Here is a 22,654-nt window from a genome sequence, read left to right on the forward strand (position 1 = left end):
GCAAGGAGCTTGTTGTCCTTTTCTCGTGATAACACGTGTCCCATGTTTCCCGATTCTTTCTCCATGATGCAACGGTTGTGGGATAATTGTTGGAAGTGAAAAACTAATTACCCACATGTTAATTCTTGATCATGGGTAGTTGAGAGAATAATGGGCCATGTAATTCTCCTCCACTCCCTATTTCCGTGGGTAATGTCCAAGTAGTGGGCCACCTCATCCCTTTTTCTGTGGGTATTAACGAAGGATGGGCCAATTTGACTAAGTCAAATAGCCATGTGGCAGCCATTCCCATTTTTTCATCCTTTTGCTCCTCATGGGTCATGGACCTTCAAGAATGTAACAGGCCTTGTTAAAGGCTAACTAGGCCTTACTTATTCTTTAAACAACGTAGCCCAGTCCACGACTTTTTGATCCTGCATCCGGTTTGGAATAAAATTGAACGGGCCCAATTGACATTGCCTTGGCCCATTAATCTTAGCCCAACGACTCTTTATTTTATGACCCAATTTAATTGAATAATAATTAAATGGTTGTCCAACGTTTGCCCAGGACTGGGTGTCAAAAACGGATATAAACAGTTAGTCAAAACCCTCTTTGGTTAGGACCCATGTGTGTCCGTCAAATCCCGCCCTCATGCTTGAGACAGTAAAACGATTAATATTGAAGTGTGTTAGTCAAAACCCTCTTTGGTTAGGACCCATGCGTTTTCGTCAAATCCCGCCCTCATGCTTGAGACAAAAAAAAACGATTAATATTGAAGTGTATTAGTCAAAACCCTCTTTGGTTAGGACCAACTCATGCTTGAGGGGGAAAAAAACGATTAATATTGAAGTGTGTTAGTCAAAACCCTCTTTGATTAGAGCAAGTTTATTAGATAAGGTAAAAAAGCTTTTTAGTTATTTTTGCTAATCAAATGGAGAAAAAAGTCTCTTGCAGCAGCTTATTTAAACAACTAGGTAAAGTTTCTTAATCTACGGTTCTTCGCTATTAATACCGAAGGCTTGTTCACTATGAATATTTTTTTAATTGGTTTTTGTTCTTTCTTGAATGCTCTTTCTCTCTCTTACTTTTTTCTTTGCAAAGAAGGTTTTGGGTTTACTGGCTTCTAGGTTTTGAAAACCCACCTCTGAAATCGGCGATTCGAAAATTCCGGCGATCAAGTTCAATCTTGCCTAGCCCACATGGGTGGTGTCTAATCGTCTTTGTTCTTCAACGGAATTCGCCGGAATCGTCTTCGTTCTTCAACGGGTTTCTATAAACGTTGATCACCGGAATGGATCTTCAACGGAGATCCAGCGACCTCGATCTCACCTGGCCCGGTGTTCAAACACCTCCTCAGTCTCGTTTTTGGGCTGAACAAAGCCCATCTCATTGTATATAACAGAGGTATGGAGTTATATGTAGATATAGTATATATGCATGTATATTATTTTTGAATATTTAAAGAATAGAGAGAAAATTATACGGATGCTACTGTGGTGTGGAAGGTAAAAATGGATAGATAAATCTTAATGGTGTTCTCAATCCAATCTCCAACAACAATGGAGAACCACAACCAAAATCAATAGTACCAATTGCCAATGATTAAATATCTCAAAATTAGATCCAATATCAAAACTCAGAGTCACCACGAGTAGGCAGCCCGTGGAACTTTTCCGTAAGAATGATCCGGTCAATAACAACCATTGAGCATTAGGGTCACCGGCCTAATCCGGTCTCTTCCCTAATGACCAGAGTCACCCGCACACAGAGGATTAATTTCCTTGGACTTCCAAAATATGTTCCCATCAATATCCACAAAGTTCTCACCAAAAGATTATTCGATCAACAAATGGTTTCACCGATACCGCATGCCAATTTAATATAATCAAATATAAACAATATGTGTTTTCAATTTCAATAATAAATTTTCCAAAACAACAATTTAAGGGACACGGAGAAGTTCGAAAATACGTAACATGCTTAACCACTCACCTAGGTCCAAAAAGTATTAATGCGATCAAACAACACAAAAAGAGGCTAACATGTACAAAATAACAAGCACGAAATGACTATCCATCCAAATATACACCATGAAACTATATATGGATACCACCTACTGTTTAAATAAACCTAACTTAATCCTAATTTCCACCACCAAAAATCCTCCTACGAAGCAAATCTTTGATACCACCTGTTTCCCTTCAAAAATCAATTGTCTGCACCTAAACTATGTATATGCCACATGTACGCACAAACACAAAATCAAAGCACAAAGGCCATTTGATTCCTTCTACCACCGTTATTATCAAATCCACAGTTCCACACTTGGCCAATATTTCACGCCACACCGCCATGCACAATGCCCACATCACACAGAACACGTTCACTATCCCATTTTTCAATAGCGTATAAAGAAGACAGTTGGTGCCAAAATAACAGAACTCAATTAACTTTTCTCTCAGTAACTCCATTGTTCTATATATACCTTCCAAAAGACAAACCTATGAACGACAAAGAATGGGAAAAGAACAAGAATTGCTTACCCAATCGATCACCAACGAACGAACCCTTGACTGCGGCTTTTCTTTCTCACGCAAAGTTCTCTACTCAGACTTCCTATCTCAAACGTTCTCTCCAAATATAACCCTACTCCATGTATATATCTCCTTAAAAATGACTTTACAAAACCACCCACTTAACACACGTTGAACCCTAAATTATAGCTAAGTAGTTAAATAGAATTTAGATGGTTAAATAGCAAAACAAATTTATATATAATCCGATCCATCCTAATACAAAAATTTAGAATTACCATCTAGTATCACTATTTTACCCACAATCAATCTCATACTCCAGAGGTTACAATCGTGTCAACAATACCCATAGCTCAATCAAAAATAATTAATTGGGACCCAACCAAAACACCCAATTAAATAATGGCCAAATTAATTACTAAAATAAATTAAAATTCAAGGCCATAACACTTAGTCATTTATTAAACGAGTCATTTAATCGAGCCGAGCCTCCCTTACCAAACCGAGCTTTTGTAAAAAACGAGCCGAAAACTCAAACTGCTCTGTTTATTTACAGTCCTACCTTTGAGCACACAAATGCATACGTGCAAGTAACTTGGGGAAAATGACAAAAACCAAAGGGCACTCTCTCTATTAATAACAACTACTAAGAGCATCCCCAATGGGGATGTAAAACCAAGTGCTATACTTAAAATACAACCAGATGCCAAAAAAAACCATTCCAATGGGGATGTAAAATGGAACAAATCAGGTGTTAAAATGGCAGAGATGGAAAAGGGGATGGATATTTCCATCCCCATTTAACTACAGCTATAATTGACAGGTCATCACCCAACTGAAAATACCAGAATTTTGGACAGCCGGAATTTACCTGATTTCGTCGGAAGGTGGCCGAAATTTTGATGAACACGCCAGAATCTGAAACAGTCCGAAAGCTTGCCGAAAACTGATTCCAGGTCCGGAGATCACCGTCTCCGACCCCGATTCTTGACGATTCATGGACGGAGTAGATGGAAGCCTCGTCCAGCCCCTTCAGAAACCCTCATCCAGCCCCTTTCGTTTTCCTCGTCGCGTTCTCTTCCGTTCGTAGAGAGAGAGAGAGAGAGAGAGAGAGGAGTGGGGCGTGGGGTTTCTCCTGGTTCAGAGGGAGAGAGAGAGAGAGAGAGAGAGGGGGGGTCTGGTTCTGGTTTTGATCGTAGGTAGAGAGAGAAAGAGAGAGAAAAAGAAAGAAGAAAGAGTAAAGGTGGGTGGTCAGTGGGTGGAATCTCAGCCAACGGATCATTTGATCCGACCGTTGGTTGGTTTTTTTTTTTTCTGGGAATTCGACCGTTGGCTGCCAACGGATCTCAAAAAATAGTAACGATAATTTTTATTCCCTACCTATAAATGTGTGTTTCTAATAGAATTTTACCCAACAAAAATTTTCTTCATTCTCCACAAACACCCTCCAAAAAAAAAAATTGTATCAATTATGGCAGAGGGAAATCGTAGTGCGAGAGGAAAATCGTTCAACTCCGATCAAGATGAAGCAATTTGTAATGCTTACTTGTGCGTTAGTCAAGACCCGATTGTCGGTACCAATCAACCACGATCCAAATTATGGGATCGGGTTGTAAAAAAATACACCGAATTCACAGGAGGCGATGTACGATCGGATGCTTCTATCAAGTCTCGATGGCAAATCATCCAGCAGGCTTGCAACAAATATTGTGGACATTTAAGACAAATTCAAAGGCAACATCAAAGTGGAATGACAGAACAAAATGAGGTATTATTAATTTGTTAATATTATTAATTTGTTTTCATAAGAATTTATTTTCATAACAAAATGAGGTATTATTTTGCTTCTATCAAGTTTCTGTTTTCATAAAAATTTGTTAATATTATTATTTTGCTAATTAATTAATTAATTAATTTTGTTATCATGTGTATAGATTGATCTAGCGAAGAGACATTACAAAGACACTGAGAATAAACCTTTCGTCAATTTGGATTGTTGCTGGGCAATCTTAGAACACAGTATGAAGTGGGCAGATTTAACCCCACCTCGCTCCGACCCAAGATCTTTACAAATGGATACGAGTTCGGTCCTCCTATCTCCTGATTTCTCTCAAAATCCAAACTTAGATTCTCCTGATTTCTCTCAAGTTCCAAACACATCAACTACAATGGAAGATAGCAATCCTACGAGTGGAGGTAGTGTTCAGTCTCCAAGAAAGAGGCCTCCTGGATGTAAAGCATCAAAGGCAAAATTATTGAAGACCAAAAAATCAGAAAATGAGGAACGTGAATGGATAAACTTGATGGAAAAATTCAACCAAACTACATCTGACAAGGAAGGTAGGAGAGCTGAAATGGAAGCAAGAAGAGTCGCGGCTTTGGAAAGGACAACAGCAAATGATGAGAGGAGGGTGGCGCTTGAGGAGAGGAAGGCAGCAATAAAGGAAAAAGAGATGGAAGATAGGATTATGCAAATGGACTTGGATTTGGTTCAAGACCCCCAAATGAAGGCTTATTACCAGTATCGCAAGGGTGAAATCTTGGCTAAATGGACGGCTAGTTCAAGTTCGAACGGTTATTTTCCTGACTTTCCCGATTATTGATTGTAATAATTTTTTATTGTCATATGTAATAGCCTTTAGCAATTATGTAATAATCTTGACTTTGACGTAATCGTTGAGTACTATTCGATAATAAAATGCATTTTATTATGCTAATGAAGTACAAGACTCGATAATTAAATACAAGACTCGATAATGAAATACAAGACTCGAAAATGAAATACAAGACTCGATAATGAAATACAAGACACGGGAACCTCATTCTTCATCTCCATTACGGGCCCATAGGTGTTCAATAAGATCATTGCGGAGCGAATGATGTGCCTCATTTGATCGAATCCTGCTGTTATTTTTAAAGAAATCAACCAATGCAGGAGTGATATCTCTCGATACTTGAATTCTGTTGGAAGAAAGAAGTTCAGTAATTTCATCACTAGCATCGTGATCACGTTGGTCTTTAATTATCAAGTTATGCAAAATGACACATGTTTTCATGATGTAGCCTAGATCCACCTCATTCCAGAATCGTGCCGGTCCTCTCACAATTGCCCAGCGTGCTTGGAGTACGCCAAATGCCCTTTCAACATCCTTGCGACATGCCTCCTGCATCCTCGCAAAGTGTTGCTTCTTTCTTCCTTGTGGTTGAGAAATGGTTTGGACGAGAGTCGCCCATTTTGGATAAATACCATCAGCAAGGTAGTACCCCATGTCGTACTGACTCCCGTTAACAACAAAATGGGCTGGAGGGGCACGACCTGCACTGAGATCATCAAAGAGATGAGATTGATCAAGCACGTTGATATCATTGAATGAACCTGGCATGCCAAAAAAAGCATGCCAAATCCACAAATCATATGATGCAACTGCTTCAAGTACGATAGTGGGTTTTCCGCTGCGGCCACTAAAGAAGCCATGGTAAGCAGTTGGACATTTGTCCCACTGCCAATGCATACAATCCAAGCTGCCTAGCATTCCAGGAAAACCACGTTGATTGCCCACATGTAGGAGCCTTGCAGTATCTGCTTCATTTGGTTTTCTCAGGTATTCTGCTTCAAAAATAGAGATAACGCCTCTACAGAAGCTTTGAAGAGACTCAACTGCTGTACTTCCCCCAATCTTGAGATACTCATCAAGACTATCAGCAGGCGTCCCGTATGCCATCATCCTCAGAGCTGATGTCATCTTTTGGATACCAGAAAGACCTGCAGCTCCCGTCGCATCATTCCTTTGGACGAACGTCACGTCATGCTCTTGGAGTTTGCCCAAGATCTTGTGAAATAAGGGTCGACTCATTTGAAAACGTTGCTGAAACAATTTTTCGTCATAGAGCGGATACTCACAAAAGTAATCAGCATTGAGTCGTTGGTCGGCAGCAACTCTGTCACGGGGGATCCAGGCTCGACCGCTTGTAGAACCAACATGACCTCGTTGTTGGCGTCTTCTTTGAAATTTTTGGAATTGCCTGGCCATGATCAATTGCACCATTGCAATCTCATCATCATCGGAGGAAGATCCGTCAAATTCTCCCAGTAATATTCTGTGGGTTAAATTGCTCATGATGATTTTTTTGGAAAGAGGAGACTGTATATAGATTTGAGTGTGAGAATGAATAATGGGGAGGATAGTATATATAGATGGTAAGTAAATGGTGTAGTTGAGAGTAGATAAGAGTAAATGACTGAAGTAAATGGTGTAGATGAGAGTAAATGATGTAGGTGAGAGTAGATGACAGTAAATGATGTAGGTGAGAGTAGATATAAGTAAATGACTATAGTAAATGGTGTAGTTGAGAGTGAGGAGTAAATGGATCAATTAAATGACGTGGTTGAGAATTGATGGGAGTAAATGGATGAAGTAAATTTTGTAACTTAAGTGAATGAGAAGTAAAAAAAAAAAATGAGACGGAAGTATTTTTTTTTTTTTCGGATTTTTTTTTTTTAAAGTTCTCGATTACCGGATACCAAAATTATTTTTCGACGGAAGTAGTACTTAAATTAGGATTAAGAAAGTTGAGAAAAATTAAGGAGGATGGAAAGTTAGTTAATTATCCATCTTTTTTTATATCTCACCATTGGATAGACATGGGTTCTATTTTACATCTAACCAACTTTTAACCACTTTTTACATCTAAAATAACTATACAACCTCTTCTAAAATGCATCCCCATTGGGGATGCTCTAAAAGGATTAATAAACAATGAAGCAGTCTATCTTGTAATTAATCCCGACATAAAGCACTGTAGGAAAAAAAATGTTGGGAAGCCAATGAATTCGTAGTACTGATACTTGGCAAGCATTACAAAAAGTTAGAATCAAACAATGTACAGATACGTAAAGAAAAATCCCCAAAAAACAAAAACAAACCATCAAATGAACAACAAAAATGCCAAGAGGTTGGCATCAAAAAATACAGTTAGCAAGCTCTTATTCTGTCAAGCATTTACAAGCGCCAATCTCTCTCCACATAGGGAAAGAATCGCCGCTGAGAGCTAGAATATAGGAATGACTAGCTTTTTACATGAGGACACGCCACTTTGAACGCCATCCACTATTTACCGTGAGTGCTTGATTGGTGAAGAAGCTATCAGAGGAGGAGGCAAGTGTCGGACTGCTGTTTGAGCTGTTGCTTGGCTTGCTGTTGGGACCAGTAAGCATGGGCATCAAGGACACGGTCTAGCAACACTTGGGGCACGGGCTCACCCCTCCTTTGCTGTGGGGATATTCTTGCTGTGTGCACCAGTGTTTTCCATTTATCCTGCAATTTCACAGGTCACGAAAACCCAAATCACGTAAGCATTTCTACTGAAACAAAAAGGTATGTTTAAAACTGGGAAATAAGTAGGCATCTCATACTGCCCTTTTGACTTCCGACCCACGACAAGATCCATCTGTTTTGTGTATTTTAAACAAAGAGTAGAATTCAAAAGATTACACGAGACATTTGCTACTCAGAATCAAAGACAACGGCATAAAGACCATAGAACCATTTCCGATAACGCAAGCCAACTAAAGTATGAGACTATGAGTATTCAAAACTGTAAAAACTGTTGGAAACAATTGAACCGAAGGCTTAAAAATTTTGAAGGGAATGAGATTGAAAAACTACAGCATCAAAGAAGCAGTACAAGTAATCACAAGTTCGGTTAAAATGGAGAAAAATCCGGAACATATATGCAGGAAAATGAAATGTCGATTGCTTACCTTCAAATCCACATAAGTTCGATGCTTTGCATTATCAAAAGCTCGCAGTTTAACATCGCGCCATCTGCAGATGTAAACCAACTACAGGTAAGAGAAGAACAGAAGAATTGAAAATATGCTCATCCAGGACCACATTCGAGATAAACAAGGGCAGACCCTTGTGCAGTTCTTGAATCAAGTTTTTGCTAAACATACCTTCCAGTTCCAAGCTTCTCAACAGCATGAACCAGCGCTTCCACTTCAGAAACAGAGAAAGGTCGACGAATTCGGCGCTGCACAGCCTCAGATCGCTTGGATTTCCTCATGGGTACAACAGCCAATGCCTCCGCATCCATTTCTGGAATGGCGGCCAATGCTCTGGAGTCCATTGGGCTTTTATCTGACATGTCAGGAGGAGAGGGTGCCGAGTCATGATCGCTTTCAACAAAGCTGCCCACACTTGTCAAAGGAGGATCTGGTAAGGCATCAGCAGCGCTCTGTTCAACTATGTTATGAACTACACTAGGTGCAGGCGGGTACCTGGAGACAGCATTACATACACAATCAGCTCAGAGAGCGATGACTTAAAATGGGAACTTAGTTCCAAATAAGAATCCAGACTAATTATAACAAGGCATTGGCATAGTTGTGTAAAGCTTTGTACACTCAGATTACCCTCCACAGAGTGAGGGCAAATCAAGGAAGTAAAAAATATACATTATGCTTCAAGAGATGAAGAGAAAGGACAAGTTTGACAACATTTAATTTTTCAACTTCTCACATACCCTAAATTAAACTGGGGGAAATACAAAATGTTAACCAGATCAACATTATAGGAGGATGGAAAATATGTATCATTATCATTTAGAAGACCCTCTGCTAAACAATTGTAAAGCTAAGAAACGTCAAAACAGTAAACGAGGCCAAGTTCTGGAGCTAGCAACAAATGGAGAATCGGCTTTTCTAATTTACCTAGTTAGTGGCTGAGGTGCATTGCAGCTGAGTAGCAAGGGGTGATCTTCATTACACAGAGGTGGGGGAGCTTGTGAAACAGTAGGCTCTAGGGAGAAACCAAGAGCATCAAGCTTGTTGTCGTGAGCTAATCCAGTCTGGAGTAGAGTTTTATTATCATCCCTAATCTTCTTTCCCTGAAGGAGGACACCCACTCGTAGTCCACCCCCCATTATAGCATTCACCGCCTCCAAAACACTTCTCTGCAAAATAAAGGCAAAATTGAGTTCTGTTCCTTAGATGATATCATGCATAACACAAAAGTAAATTGACCTTTTTCTGCAAATCATGGTCATCCCAACATGCTTATTGTATTTTCATCCATAATACACCACTTTCGACAAAAATCCTAGCCACAAATGACTCGGTTAAAAGTTCTTGCCATATTTAAACTAAAACCTTATGCAACGAGGTATCTACATCCACTACAATGTTGCATTGAGGTAACTGGGAAGATACTTGTATGAAAACAGTTTAGATAATACTGTTTGCATATGGCATACCTTTAGAGAACCAACAGTTGCAGTTTCTGGAATCTCAATAAAAAGCTCTGGAACCTTAAAAGACCTGATTCTAAGCTTCACTGAATAAAAGTCAAGACATCTTCACGTAAGAACCTCTTCGAATGTCATACACCAATCAAGTCAAAAGAGTACAGATGAATTACTCTCAATCAGAGTATTTCATACCATGTGAATCTCGGGACTGGAAGGGTGTGTGTCGGCTTGCTACACCAGATGTTGTCCCAAAGGCTGCATGAAGAGTAGCGATTATATAGTGGAAAAACAAGAAAAACATATTCCAATCACAACTGAAACAACGAAATACCAAAATAGAAGAAATGAAAGGATGGAAATAAACCTCCATGCAGTGTTGCACCAGAACCAGAAGCATCACAACTAAACCCTTTCCTTGGCGAACTAGATATGCCCTCACTAGTTATCCCTCCATCAGAATTTGATAATGAGCGACCATCATACAGTATCCTTTTCTTCAATGGATAATCCCTCAGAGACCTTTTACGTTTGTAACAATTCTTCCTATTGTGGTAGGCAGGCTTTGTTTCTAGATTGGAAACAGACTAACATTATTCAACTAATAATAGAGACTAGAGAGTCACGGAAATAGAACTATGATTCTTCGCAATTAAATTGGAGGGGACCACAAAAAAGCTAAAAAATAAGCAAACCAACTCACCAGCAGTAAAATATTCCCCATCCTTCAATTTTGGAGCTGCCTTCCAAAATTTGGATGCCAATATCTTCCTTATTCTACGGTCACCAATGCGTGGTGATGGCCTGAAGGTCGTTTTAGCGGTGCTGGGTTGAGTGCACCCAGAAGAGTTTTCGTCATCATCTCTAACAGCTATATTTACAACATCCCGACATGCAGGGAAAGAAACATGACCAGTGCCTAGAGGCACTTTCACACTGTTCTCTTGACTAATTAGAGCAGGAGGTTTCCTGTATCTAACCGCCAGCTCGTCCAAAGTGCACATATATGCCTTGGTAACATCTGACGCATTTCGTGCCCTTAGCGGCTCCACTTTGCTGCTCCCAGGTTGAATCTTGCTTTCGTCATTAACCAACTTTTCAGCACAACCAATCTTTTCTGAGCAATCGGAAGAAGTAATTACAGATGCAAGTACGGAACAATCATCAATATGAGCAACTGGAAATTCCTTTGTACTAAAATGTAGATCAGGAGCTCTGGAGACAAGGTTAGAAGGTTCCACTTTCGAAGCACTATCGTCATCCAGCTGCTCTTTCTTAATTGAATCTTTTGCAACTGCACAGGGTTCTTTTCCAGTTAATGTATTACTAGAACTAGGAGAAACTTGTCCCTCCAACAACAACTTGCCAGCTACAGTAGCCAATAAGTCAAACGCACACATTTGATTGTCATCAACTTTCTTCCTAATCGAGCCCCTCTAAAAAAAAAAAAAGCACAAGGAGTTAATAAAAGAGATTTTTTTTTTTGAAGAGCAATATAAAGATTAAAAACACACAGAAAAAAAAAAAGGGAAGGAAATTAAAGTCGAGGGTATTTACCCTAGGTGATCTGGTAGCTCGAGGTGTGGGGGGCACCTGATAGCCATTAAAACCATATCCTAACCTGTTCTGCAACACCATATCGCGGAGAACATACCATAAACTCAAATGCCAAACTCTAGCATTCTCAAAAATCTCTCAAATTCTAAGAGAAGCTCATGCACATTAACACAGCATGACCAAGCTCCGACTCTGTAATAACAAGAGACCCTGTCAAAAAATTACATACCAATGAGTGAAATTCTAGGGAAATAGAAAGATCAAAAACAATGCAGGTCGAGGCAAAAGACATAGTGACAACGAAAAACAAGAAATTAGATAATGCCGAGTGAAATAGAATTCACGAATGACTTTACAGTTGAACAAACTAAGTTACTGCAAGTTTTCATGATAAAAAAGACTAAAGCAAATTGAAAACCCAAAAAGAGGTTTGAAGACAGTGCACGGAATGCAAGGCAAAACAAACATGGGGGTGACAATAAAAAAACAACATAAGCAACATTCATCATGTTCCCCACAAGGTCAACATATCAGCGCAGAAACGTGGTGAAGAATATGACTTCGCCACGTTTTGCTGAGTGATGGAGTTATGCAAAATACTTTTCTGCTACTAGATTAAAAAAAAACATCTATCGGATAGTAATGCCTCAATCAAAGAAATCAAGTTCGAAGAGATCAACCCCAAAATTATATGGCCACTCCAAATGAAACTCGCGGAAAAAAATTCAACATAGATACAAACTGAAAGTCTATTGACCATTTGAATACAAGAATACCCTAAAGTTTTCAAAAGCACTCTGATCATATAGTGTCTTAAGCAGAATTCAATTCCAACTACAACCCTTATCAAATTTCATCTTTGTCCTTTGTTTTCTCAACAATGAAAATAGCAAAATAAATCTGTAGAAACAAGCCAGTACTTATTTCAGAACTTCAATGGCTGCATGCCGCAATCCAGTTCCTAAAATTTTATAACCTCTAACTGTAATGACCATCTTCAAAATGGCACAAGGCTGATCTTTCTCTTCTCTATTCAAAATTCAAACCGGGCATCAAAAAATTGTAAAAACTGGTCTGCAAAGATTTTCGCACTGAATTCTATGAATCTGTCCTCTACAATCCTTGATTCCAAGGCAAAACCCGGAAGAAGAAAATTATGGGTTTCTACGCAAAGGGAAAAAAAGGAAAGGGAAACAAAACAGACGAAAAAACTATACAAAAACCCTCACAGAACCCTGACAGAGAGGACCAAAAAATAGCATTGAAAACAAGGGAGATAATCAGATAATTTTCCAAGGCACCCTAGAAAAAGAATGTATAAAATGTTCCCAAAAACACAAGAAGCAGATCAACACGGGAAAACATGAGATAACCTGTAAGATTTCAGAGGTCGAAGCATGAATCTCAGACCTTTCTCTGATTTGCATGAAAAATCCCAATTTCGCCCCAATAATTTCTAAACTCTCAAACCAAACGCAGATCGAAACCATTTACCAAAATGCAAAACGATGGCAAATGCAAGGATCAATTGCGATGTATGAATTCCGCTCAGAAGGAACAAAAAAATCAGTTGGCCTGGATTGTGGGAATGTGAACTTTACAAAATGCCAAAAAAAAAAAAATCAGTAAAAAGGGAAAAAAAGGGAAATTAACAGGGAAACGAAATCCGAAAGGGGGAAAAAAAAAGTAGAATTAGAAAAACCCTAGCAAAACCCACATAAATAGCGTTGGAAACAATATATAGAATACCTCCCTGCAAACGAATATTAATATGATTACAAACGATCTGAAACCCAAGAAGCAGATCAACCCAGGAAAAAATTAGATTGGAAGAAAAGATTGGATCTGAGTAACCTCTCTGATTTGCCAAAATAAAAAAATAAAAATAAAAAATCACAATTTGATTTTCCGAAAATTGCAGACCGAAACGCAGATTGATGTTAACAGGACGACGTGATTTTCAAGCATCAATATCGCTTATGAGCTAAACTGATGACTGCAACCATTTATCACAATAATAAATTTCGGGACAAAAAAAATTCACATAAACAAGAAATTCAGTTGCCATGAATTGTGGGAACCTGTTCTCTAGAGAATAAAACTCGAAAACACCAGTAAAAGCGAGAGAGAGAAAAAAGAAAAAAAAAAAACTGATTTTATTGGGAAAAGAAAAATGCTTGTAGTACTAGAAAAACCCTCACAAAACCCTAAGAAAGAACCAAAAGTAGCGTTGAAAACAACACCGCCAATTACTATCTCACACGAAACAGAGGATAAAAACGTGTATACGCACACGAAGCGGAGGATCTAAAAACCAAGAACCAGATCGACCCAATAAAACCTGAGATAAATCGAAGAATTTCCAAGGTTGAAGAAAAGAACGGATCTTGGCCATCCCTCCGATTCACAAGAAAAAAAGAAACATATTTTCGATAAAAGAATGACTTCGAAAAAGAAAAACCAAACGCAGATCGAACCCATCAGAAATGGATTTCAAAATAGGACATACAAATCCACAAAAAAATGGAAAACCCATGACCCAATTCCTAAAAACCAACTCCCCCCCCCCCCCCCCCCCCCCCCCCCCCCCTCAAAATAAAAAAAAAATAACTCCTTTCAATTGCAGGGAAACGGCAAGAAAACGAGGAATCTATGCCATATCACACAGCAACTAGAGGAAGATCGAAACTTTCTCAACGCTCCACAACAGAAACCAACAAAATTCGATCGTCTCACCTGTCTTCCTCTGTATTCACCAGTAGTGCGAGTTTCCCTCCCGAAACATTCAAACGAATTTACGCGGAGCCCATGAAAGATCGGAGAATTGTCGGAGAATTCAAAGAGCACAGATCTCATAAGGATAAGAATTCACATCAATCACGACACTTTACGGATGGTAATATCCTCCCTACCCCATTTTTCTCCCTTTCTTTCTCGTAAACCAATCGTTGTTTCGGACGTTACCCTCTATTTTCTCTCTCCTCCCAATCTCTCTCTCTCTCTCTCTCTCTCTCTCTCTCGGATTGCCAAAACCCTCGGAAAACCACCCAACCTTGGCTTAAACCCCCCAAGCTCTTATACCATTGACGCCCATTACCGGCTCGGACGGTAAAAGCCCATGCCTTACCGGCTGTAGCAGGTTGCACGAACCACATAAAAGACCGGTTCTTCGCCACAGGGTGACCCGTACTCTTGCCACGTCGGCCCGGATCGCGCCACGTGGATTAATCGTTGGGATCGTACGGCCACGGGCGCTTCGCACGATCGAGAAAAACGTCGGGTCACAAATAGAGGGAATTATTTTGAAAAAACAAAAAAACCCCCGGTTTGAATTTTAATTTCCCAAAATAGAAACTGTTTTTTTTTTTTGTGAAAAAATTGAAATGTTTCACGCGCTTAGTTCTGAAGGAGCGTGCGCACGAGTGGAGTTATTTGCTACCACACATATGGATAGAGTGATGTATGTGTATCGATTTACTTATTTGATTAATTTTTAGAAAAATGATTTTGGCACTTCAATTTTTTATGATAACACTCTAAAATGTTTCTTTTAGTTTATTTTGCTATGTATAATTTCTACACTAAAAGACAAATTTTGGAGTGCCATCATAAAAAAATGAAGTATCAAAATCATTTTCCTATTTTTATGGAGATATAATGGGGATGTAGCAACTAATTTTAATTTTCCCAAAATAGGAACTGTTAGGTAAAAGTTTAACCCAAGATACATAAATTTGGTGCATATTTAGGCCTAGTTTCCCAAAATCAGTCTGGAATTTTTTTTTATTTAATTTGTCCTTGTTTAAAATTTTTCCACATTTTTTAGTTTTGCATAAAAATTTTGTGAATTGTTGGTTAAAATTTTACCCACTAAATATGCACCAAATTTTATGTATCTTGGGTTAAACTTTTACCCACTTGCTGCCTAACTGAACCATCTTAATTGCCTTGCTGAAATGAGGAATATTAGGTAACTTGTTCACAACTAAAGTTGGGTGTTAAATGAAAAGGGCATGTTGTCTTTTTTACTTCAATTGATTTGTGTTAATGTAGATCACAACAAATTGAGAGTTTTCATGCCTTTTTTTGTTTTTGATACCTCGGTTTAACTAATCCTATAGTTTTATCCTACTGCTCACTTGCTGGGAGTTCAATCGAACTTTTGTGTTGCCATTATCTGAAATTAAATTTTGATTTCATGTTCGTTGCTCACCAATAAAATCGGATGATTTTGACTTTTATCGAAGAAACAACAATGTGGCTTTGCCTTTGTCATGGTACTTGTACAAAAAAAAAAAAACATATGTTTAAAATGATTTCGAATTCGGAACTTGTCCAAGTTTTAAAGTTTTCATTGCCGAAATTGGACAGAAGTTGTATTTCACCTACGCGCAGTACTTAAGCAGAATTATCTCTCTTAGTATAATATCATGTTTCCACTAAAGCAGAATTGCCAATAAAGTACTTATAAGTTATACTAGGTCAAGCAGCGTTACAGCAACCGCACACTGTGTGGGGCCTACTCCGGGCTCCATATGGATGATTCGAACAGTTCAATAATTTTTTTTTAAAAAAAAAACCGAGTGGGCATTACCAAAAATCAGCTCAATCCGATATGTGTAGATTTTTGGGTCAAGCTTCTCTTCTTTGGAAAATCGGAAAAAATGGAAAGATTGGTTTTCTGGTGTACAGAAAGATGACAAACTTGATCCGAGCACCTACACATATCGGATCAAATTGATTTTCCGCGTTGTCCACTCGGTTTTTTTTTTTTTTAATTATTGAACGGCTCGGATTATCCGTACTACAAATCCCAGAGTGGACCCCACACGGCGTGCGGTGGCCGGCCACAACATTTTGGTGCCGTGGCCGTAGACTTTCTAATATCATGTAGTGTACATATCCAGGACTAGGAAATATGAGCATACCTACCTGCATTGGGGGACCCATGTAAGAAAGATAACAATAAGGACTTGACTGCAATTACAAATCTGAAGGTGATTACTAGTACTACGTAGGTACGTAGACTACTAAACAAAATTAACTGCAATTTAATATACAAAGGCTATTCATAGATAGAGCCATATAAGTATAAAAATGCAAAGCTTGTAGTAGTAGCTGTTACAAGCACGTGGCTGTAGATCTGGTAACATTTTATTAATTTTCTCATTTTATTTCATGACGGAAGATAATAACTAATTAATGAGATGGCAAAGATCCTCAACACATGCAAAAGAATCTTAACCCGTAATGGTAGTAAATGTTACTAGTAATTATTATCAATTTAATTGGTGGTGATTATATATATCGGAGTATATTTTTTAAAAGTGTTGAGTTGCGTAAAAATGCATCAAAAGTACTAACATTTGTCTGTATTTAAAGACGCATTCATTGGATCCCACAATCTAAACCAATCATTCTATTAACCTATTAGCGTTTTAATATTTTTTTTAAACCAAACATGGTCAACTATTGCGGTCGTTAGCATGACGGATTATCAAATGGTCCGCGGCCTTTTAGCTCTTTTTGCTTGCTTTTTTTATTTTCACACTACTAGTATAATTCTGGTCACGACTTTAGTGAGATTGAAATTCCATGGAAAAATATGTGGCAGTCTGGCAAAAAGATTCAAAATCGTTTGCCACGTAGGATAAAAGCGAGAAATCCGAGGTGGAAAAAGAGCAGCCCTCCATTGGGCGTTTTTTCCCTCGGTATTATCCCCATCGATTTCTTTGTTTATGTCAAAAATCTTCTGGGGTGGGGAAGAATATCCGAGCTGTCAAAAAAGCGTACGTGGACCCAGCTTCGCACGAACTCGACGCCTCGCTTTGCTGCTTCCTGCCTGTGTAGAGTTGTGAACTTGTGACGGTAGTATGTCGCAAAACAAGAGAGAGAAAGAGAGAGAGAGAGAGAGAGAGAGAGAGGGAGGGGGAGAGAGAGAGAGCAACGGCTGGCCAAAGAACAACATGCGAAACATTAGCACGAGACGTGCGGGTTAAAATAAACAAACCTCGTTTTTGTTTTCTCCATTACACAATTTCTACGCCGTCGCCGTCGTTTGTTTAGAGTCATGGTTAAAAAGATACGTTAAAGACATGACCTGGACAAAACAACATAATAGGATGACACTTGGAGAAGAAAAGGTGGTTGGAGAGAGATATGTGGATAACATTTTAGATGAGAGAGAGGTGCAAGTCTTGGACCTTTACTTCAGTGGAACGAAAACAAGGGGAGATATGGTGAGTGCCTACCCAACTCACATGGATGATTCGGATGTTGTGATTTTGTTATCCAATGGGAGGGCTCCGGGATTTGGGCGCTTGTAGCCTCCGAATAATTTTTTGTTCTATGTAAGCATGAAATCATTTGTTGTTCAAAGGAAATAAAAAAACAAGGGGAGATGGGATGACTCGTTTCGTTTATTGCCTTATTAGAGATGATGAGTTAATTAGAGGTCGTAAATGAATAAAGTCATTACTCGAGTTGGAGTTCATGTTTAATTAGTTAAAAGTTGATTCGAGATTTGGTTATCTAACCAAAATAAGTTTAAACGTTTTCTTAAGGTTGTCGTTCGGCTTTCAAATAAAGTTTGGACAAGTCTGAACTTCAACTTTTAATGTGTAAAAGATTCAAGATAATCATGACCTACTCGATCAAAACTAATTTGAAATCAGCTTCCTTCCGAAATAACTTTAGTTTTAAATATTTGAAACTCATTAACATTTTACATAAAGGTTAAATAATTATGATCAACTCATTTCACTCGGTTTCCGAATCCATGACTTATGATCAAACATCATTTTCAAGGATTTGAAAGTGTACACAAACGTTCGAATTTTTAGTAAATAGTAGTACTGTATACTTGTATATACCGAATTGAATATTTGAATATTTTGGCTCGTGCATTTCTTTCGTTCACTTTTTAACCAAAAACTGGAATAGTTTGCGGCTAGTATTATTCATGGTGATTACAAGACCCTAGCATAGGAGAAATTTTTGGGTGCCGAGCGGATACTACGTGGCAGTACCCGTCGTGCCTAGATATATTCTCTCTCTCCTCTCATCAACCACTCTCTCTCCGCTTTTTTTCTCTCCAAAATCCGGACCGTGCTGAGATATTCTCCGAGGATACCACATGGCACCCAATAACTTCTACTAGTATAGTAATGGAGAGGATCACATGCAAATCCACAGTCAACACTCAACAGGCCAGTGGACCCAGCCATCGGTAAACCATACTGCTAGTAATTTCGAAGCTAAAATCAATTCCAAATTAGGCAGAGCCAATTAGAGTAAGGTTACCTCTGTTTACCAAATCATTAACCGACACTATAAAGTCATCGATAACAACATTTATCTGGTTGAGTTTAGTTCAACCAATTAAATGTCTTTCTCCTTTCCCTGTTCTTTATTTTATTATTACACCGAAAATGATATGAGTACCGATGTCCCTAGGAAAATCGTACTGACAGCCGCGCCGGGCGTTTCTGGCCACCGGAAAGCCGATTCGAGTCATCCAAAAATTCAATAAAAAAAAAACGAGGGGCTAGCGAGGGAATTAACGGCATCCGATGTGTCTAGGGTATTTGATCTAAACACACCTTATTTTTCGTGTATATACAGCCCGGCGCGGCCATCGGTACGATTTCCCTATGCTAGGTGTCGGTACCTATAGCATTATTACATATAGCATTTTGATTTTTTATACAACCAATTGCATGGAGACATCCTAGTCGTGAACTCAACATGGTACACAGCCTTGCAAACTACATGCATATCATATGATATTATATACATAAATTAGCCCACAAAGGGTTAGTCCGGTTGATTGGTGGGTTTGCTCCCCGCACAATTGATTAGGATTTGATTTTTTTGGTCAGGCCGTAAGAAAGTAATTTTTTGTTAATTTCCTAGGTCACAGCATGGATGGCTTGCCTCTGACCGAACTGAGAATGAAATTTAGCCGAAGTGCATAAGTTGACCCGAACACCTCCGATTAATGAAACCAAAAAATATACATACATGTACACACAAACTACTAGCAGATGAGGACCCCACAGTCCATGAGCTAGCAAGGCTCACCTTACTTCTTAACAAATCATGCTTTAGAATAGTTTGAGCTAACTATAGGCAGAAGATCACATGGTTAATGCACGTGACAAAGATGACCCCACAGTCCAGAGGTATGCTACAATAGCCCATTTGGTAAAACTAAATATTTCTGATTCCTTAATTTAACTTAAACTTTGATAAAGACGTGGCCAAACAGTAGTTCCAGTGGTAGTAACTAAATATAGCAATGTTAAAATAGGACAGCGCCATTCAATACTTAAGTTTTACTCCAATTACTATTATGTAACGTTGGAGAATATTCATGGAAATGGTTCTACTTTGGTCCCCATTTAGGACTAAACCGGAAAGTCCAAATATCGGCCTCCCAACTCGGTAATGAATTATCTGACCAATTTGTAAAGAGATGAGCAATCAAGATTTGTATTGTCCCGTTTAGTTCAAAACGAGGACCGAAGAGGAGCTAAATACTCTACAAATCTTTATCAAGTGCACTTGTATTGTCTCATCTATACCTATTTTACTACTCCATCCATCCCGGTTCGTTTGTTCTCTTTTTGACTTTTTGAGAGCGTTTGACCTCTCAAATAATTGTCTATAATTTTCAATTCGTAATGTTTTTAATATACAATATGAATCTTGTTTGATAGATCTCAATTAGTTTTATTATACAAAATCTTCAAAATCATAAAAAAATATTATAAAATGTAAGATATAAGTATATTTTTAAAAGATACGAATTTCGAAAATTGGACAAACAAATTGGGACGGATGGAGTATTATAAAAAGGGAGTTGCAAGTTTGTTATGCAACTCGTCAAAAGACTTTTTTGCTATCGATCTTTTTTAAATCTTTTTTCTTTTGTCCTTGTTACTTAACTTAACTTAACTAGAAGTGGCACCCGGGACATTTAATAAGCAGAGCTTTGTCCTTATTATTACATGGGATATCCTCAATACTACTAGACTTAAAACTTCAAAAGTGGAACCCACGATATTTAATTAGCAGGAGTTTGCCGGTCCCGCCCTTGAAGATAAATATTCGAAGGCCACTGTTTCATGACAAAAAATTGATAGCCGAGATGATGGCGGCAATCGATTATATTTGTGGAACAGTTTGTGCCAACCTACTCATAGTATATTGGACAAAAGAAAGATTATAAGTATGATGTAATGCATATCAACATTAACAATATTGCGACTAAATTTATAATTCTGATCACATGATTATAATCATATTGCGAAAGCTAAATTATGCATGTGATACTTTTTATCAAAAGCTATTGACAATTAATTTTAACTTAGTGTGGCGATATTGCCCCAGCGCTATAATAATAATAATAATAACAAAAAAGAAGAAGCTAGCCTACTATCTTTGGTGAGGGCAAGATGCTTGTGCAAACTAAAGACAAATTGAAGTAACCCTGAAAGTGGATATTCTTCTACAATATTCAAATGATACTACTTTAATCCGTGGTCCACAGTAATCACCTACATAAATACTCCTACCTACACCAAATATTGAACCTCGGCAAATTATCCAGTGCTCCAGTGCATGCCTCTACCCTCTATCTCCCAACCACTCACTTTTTTTCCTCAAACAAAATGGAAATGCATGTATAGTATCTGTCACCTCCGCTAGAGAGTACTATCACGTCACACCACACTAGTATTTGTAAGGGGCGCTCAGCACCTATATATTAGAGTCGAAGCTAAAATCTCACCACATATAAGTGATGTTAGGAGTATATTTAGCCCCTAATGAAGGGCTATGGAGGCTCGAACATAAATCTTGTCCAACCAAATCCCGAGTTTCCGCTACGAACCAACCCTATAAGGACATGCCCATAGCACTGAGTAATTTTCCTTGAGCAGAGGGGCAGTAAAGGTAACTCATTGTCAGAGGAGCCAGCCATCCTTATTTAATGACTTGAAAGCTTAAAGCCCACATGACTATGACTATATATCGTGGTTACTTTTGCCTTGGGAAGATAGGTCGGGCCCCTTGAGAAGAAGAGCTAGACAAGGATAAAGACTGCATAGCCTTATGATGAGTATTGTTAACTATGGTTAAGGCAGAAAGTCTTTTCCCCAAAGAAGCAGGAGGATGAGCTGCTGATTGTTTTCACTTTTATTAATGTTAACAACTCGTCAATGGCCCCAGAAATAAGGGAACACCTAAGGCATCCCGTCAAGGGAGTTGGGGGGCTGCTGTCCCCCAAGGGACAGAGTGTTGTGCCAGGGCAAAACACTGTCTCTCCGAGTCCAAAAAAATGATCCGAAATGTTCACTTGAAATATCTCGTCACGTAGTTTGCCCTTGGAAAAAATCAAGTTGATCGACCATCAATAACCTAGCTAGTGAACAAATCATCTGTTTACAGTGTTGTTATCAATTTCAAAAATAGTAAGCCAAAAATTAAGTAAAAAAAGAGTGATTAGTTCACTAGGTTATCGATGTTCGATCGACTTGATTTTTTGCAAGGCCATAGTATGCGAGAAGATCTTGGTAAACACGGAATTATTAAATGAGGACGGAGGGAATATACAACAATCAGAACTTTGAAACCAAATAGTAGTAGAATAATACACAGACTTTTGCATTTTGGTATCTACATTAAATTGTCTTGTGAGAGCTGAGAAAACATTGAAGAAGTTTCAAGTTTACGCAATTCTCACAATTAGGTTTCTTGACGTGAAAGGAACATTCTCCCTTCACTTTATTACCCGTTTATGGTATTCAAAAGATTAAGGTCAAAGTAATGGGTGGAAGAGATCGAGGCCGACAATAAGGGGACTCTCTGTTACGGGATTTCTTTCTGTGACGCCTATCAACTCAGGACTTTGGAACCAAATACCCAAACAAACATTAAACTCGCTAAGTGCTGACATTATTATCGTGCCGAGTGTAGAATCAATAAATGAGCAAGCTACTCGAGTTTGAATTCTTGTTAATTCTGGGAAAAAAAAAAACTCAACAAGATTGGTTTTCTGCATAAACTCAACAAGTGCCGACATTTTTGAAACTCGCTAAGCTTCCGAACCAAGCTTGAATAACTACAACCCAGCTCATTGAGTTTTTGATGTCCAAGAAATTTAAGAATACATGATAACGTCTTGTGATCGGGTCAAGCAAAAGTTCGCTTGAGATCAACCCGCTTTACAGACAAGTCATACTAAACATATATTTGGAGCTCGTTATATTTTCAACTAAGCTTGAATAACTTAGCTCGTTGGACTCTTTTACTATCAATCCTAATCAAGTGTA

General features: G+C 38.5%; 3 protein-coding genes across 5 annotated transcripts; 1 reads left to right on the forward strand and 2 right to left on the reverse strand.

Moving 5' to 3' along the window:
- The first annotated feature begins 3,947 nt into the window (after positions 1–3,947).
- Positions 3,948–5,151, forward strand: LOC131314714 (uncharacterized). Its single transcript, XM_058343551.1, has 2 exons — positions 3,948–4,284; positions 4,451–5,151. Exons 1-2 carry the CDS (start codon positions 3,988–3,990, stop codon positions 5,117–5,119), a joined length of 966 nt encoding a protein of 321 aa, XP_058199534.1. The 5' UTR covers positions 3,948–3,987; the 3' UTR covers positions 5,120–5,151.
- Positions 5,152–5,335: 184 nt separating this feature from the next.
- On the reverse strand, positions 5,336–6,634 carry LOC131313850 (protein ALP1-like). The gene has a single exon (XM_058342350.1). It carries the CDS (start codon positions 6,632–6,634, stop codon positions 5,336–5,338), a length of 1,299 nt encoding a protein of 432 aa, XP_058198333.1.
- A 694-nt stretch (positions 6,635–7,328) lies between these two features.
- On the reverse strand, positions 7,329–14,363 carry LOC131314713 (telomere repeat-binding protein 5-like). 3 transcript variants are annotated; one of them, XM_058343550.1, is made up of 11 exons: positions 14,055–14,355; positions 12,692–12,774; positions 11,319–11,528; positions 10,465–11,197; positions 10,129–10,332; positions 9,957–10,019; positions 9,771–9,850; positions 9,229–9,470; positions 8,473–8,796; positions 8,278–8,341; positions 7,329–7,831 (listed from the first exon to the last, which is right to left on the reverse strand). In XM_058343550.1, the coding sequence occupies exons 3-11, from the start codon at positions 11,397–11,399 to the stop codon at positions 7,661–7,663; spliced, it is 1,962 nt and encodes a 653-aa protein (XP_058199533.1). In that variant the 5' UTR covers positions 11,400–11,528; positions 12,692–12,774; positions 14,055–14,355; the 3' UTR covers positions 7,329–7,660. The 3 variants fall into 3 exon arrangements, with proteins under 3 accessions (XP_058199533.1, XP_058199530.1, XP_058199532.1); XM_058343547.1 differs by lacking the exon at positions 12,692–12,774 and having other exon boundaries at positions 14,055–14,363; XM_058343549.1 differs by lacking the exon at positions 12,692–12,774 and having other exon boundaries at positions 11,319–11,510; positions 14,055–14,357.
- Between the last annotated feature and the right edge of the window lie 8,291 nt (positions 14,364–22,654).

This window comes from Rhododendron vialii, chromosome 13a (genome assembly GCF_030253575.1).
Source record: "Rhododendron vialii isolate Sample 1 chromosome 13a, ASM3025357v1".
Taxonomy (NCBI): Eukaryota; Viridiplantae; Streptophyta; class Magnoliopsida; order Ericales; family Ericaceae; genus Rhododendron; species Rhododendron vialii.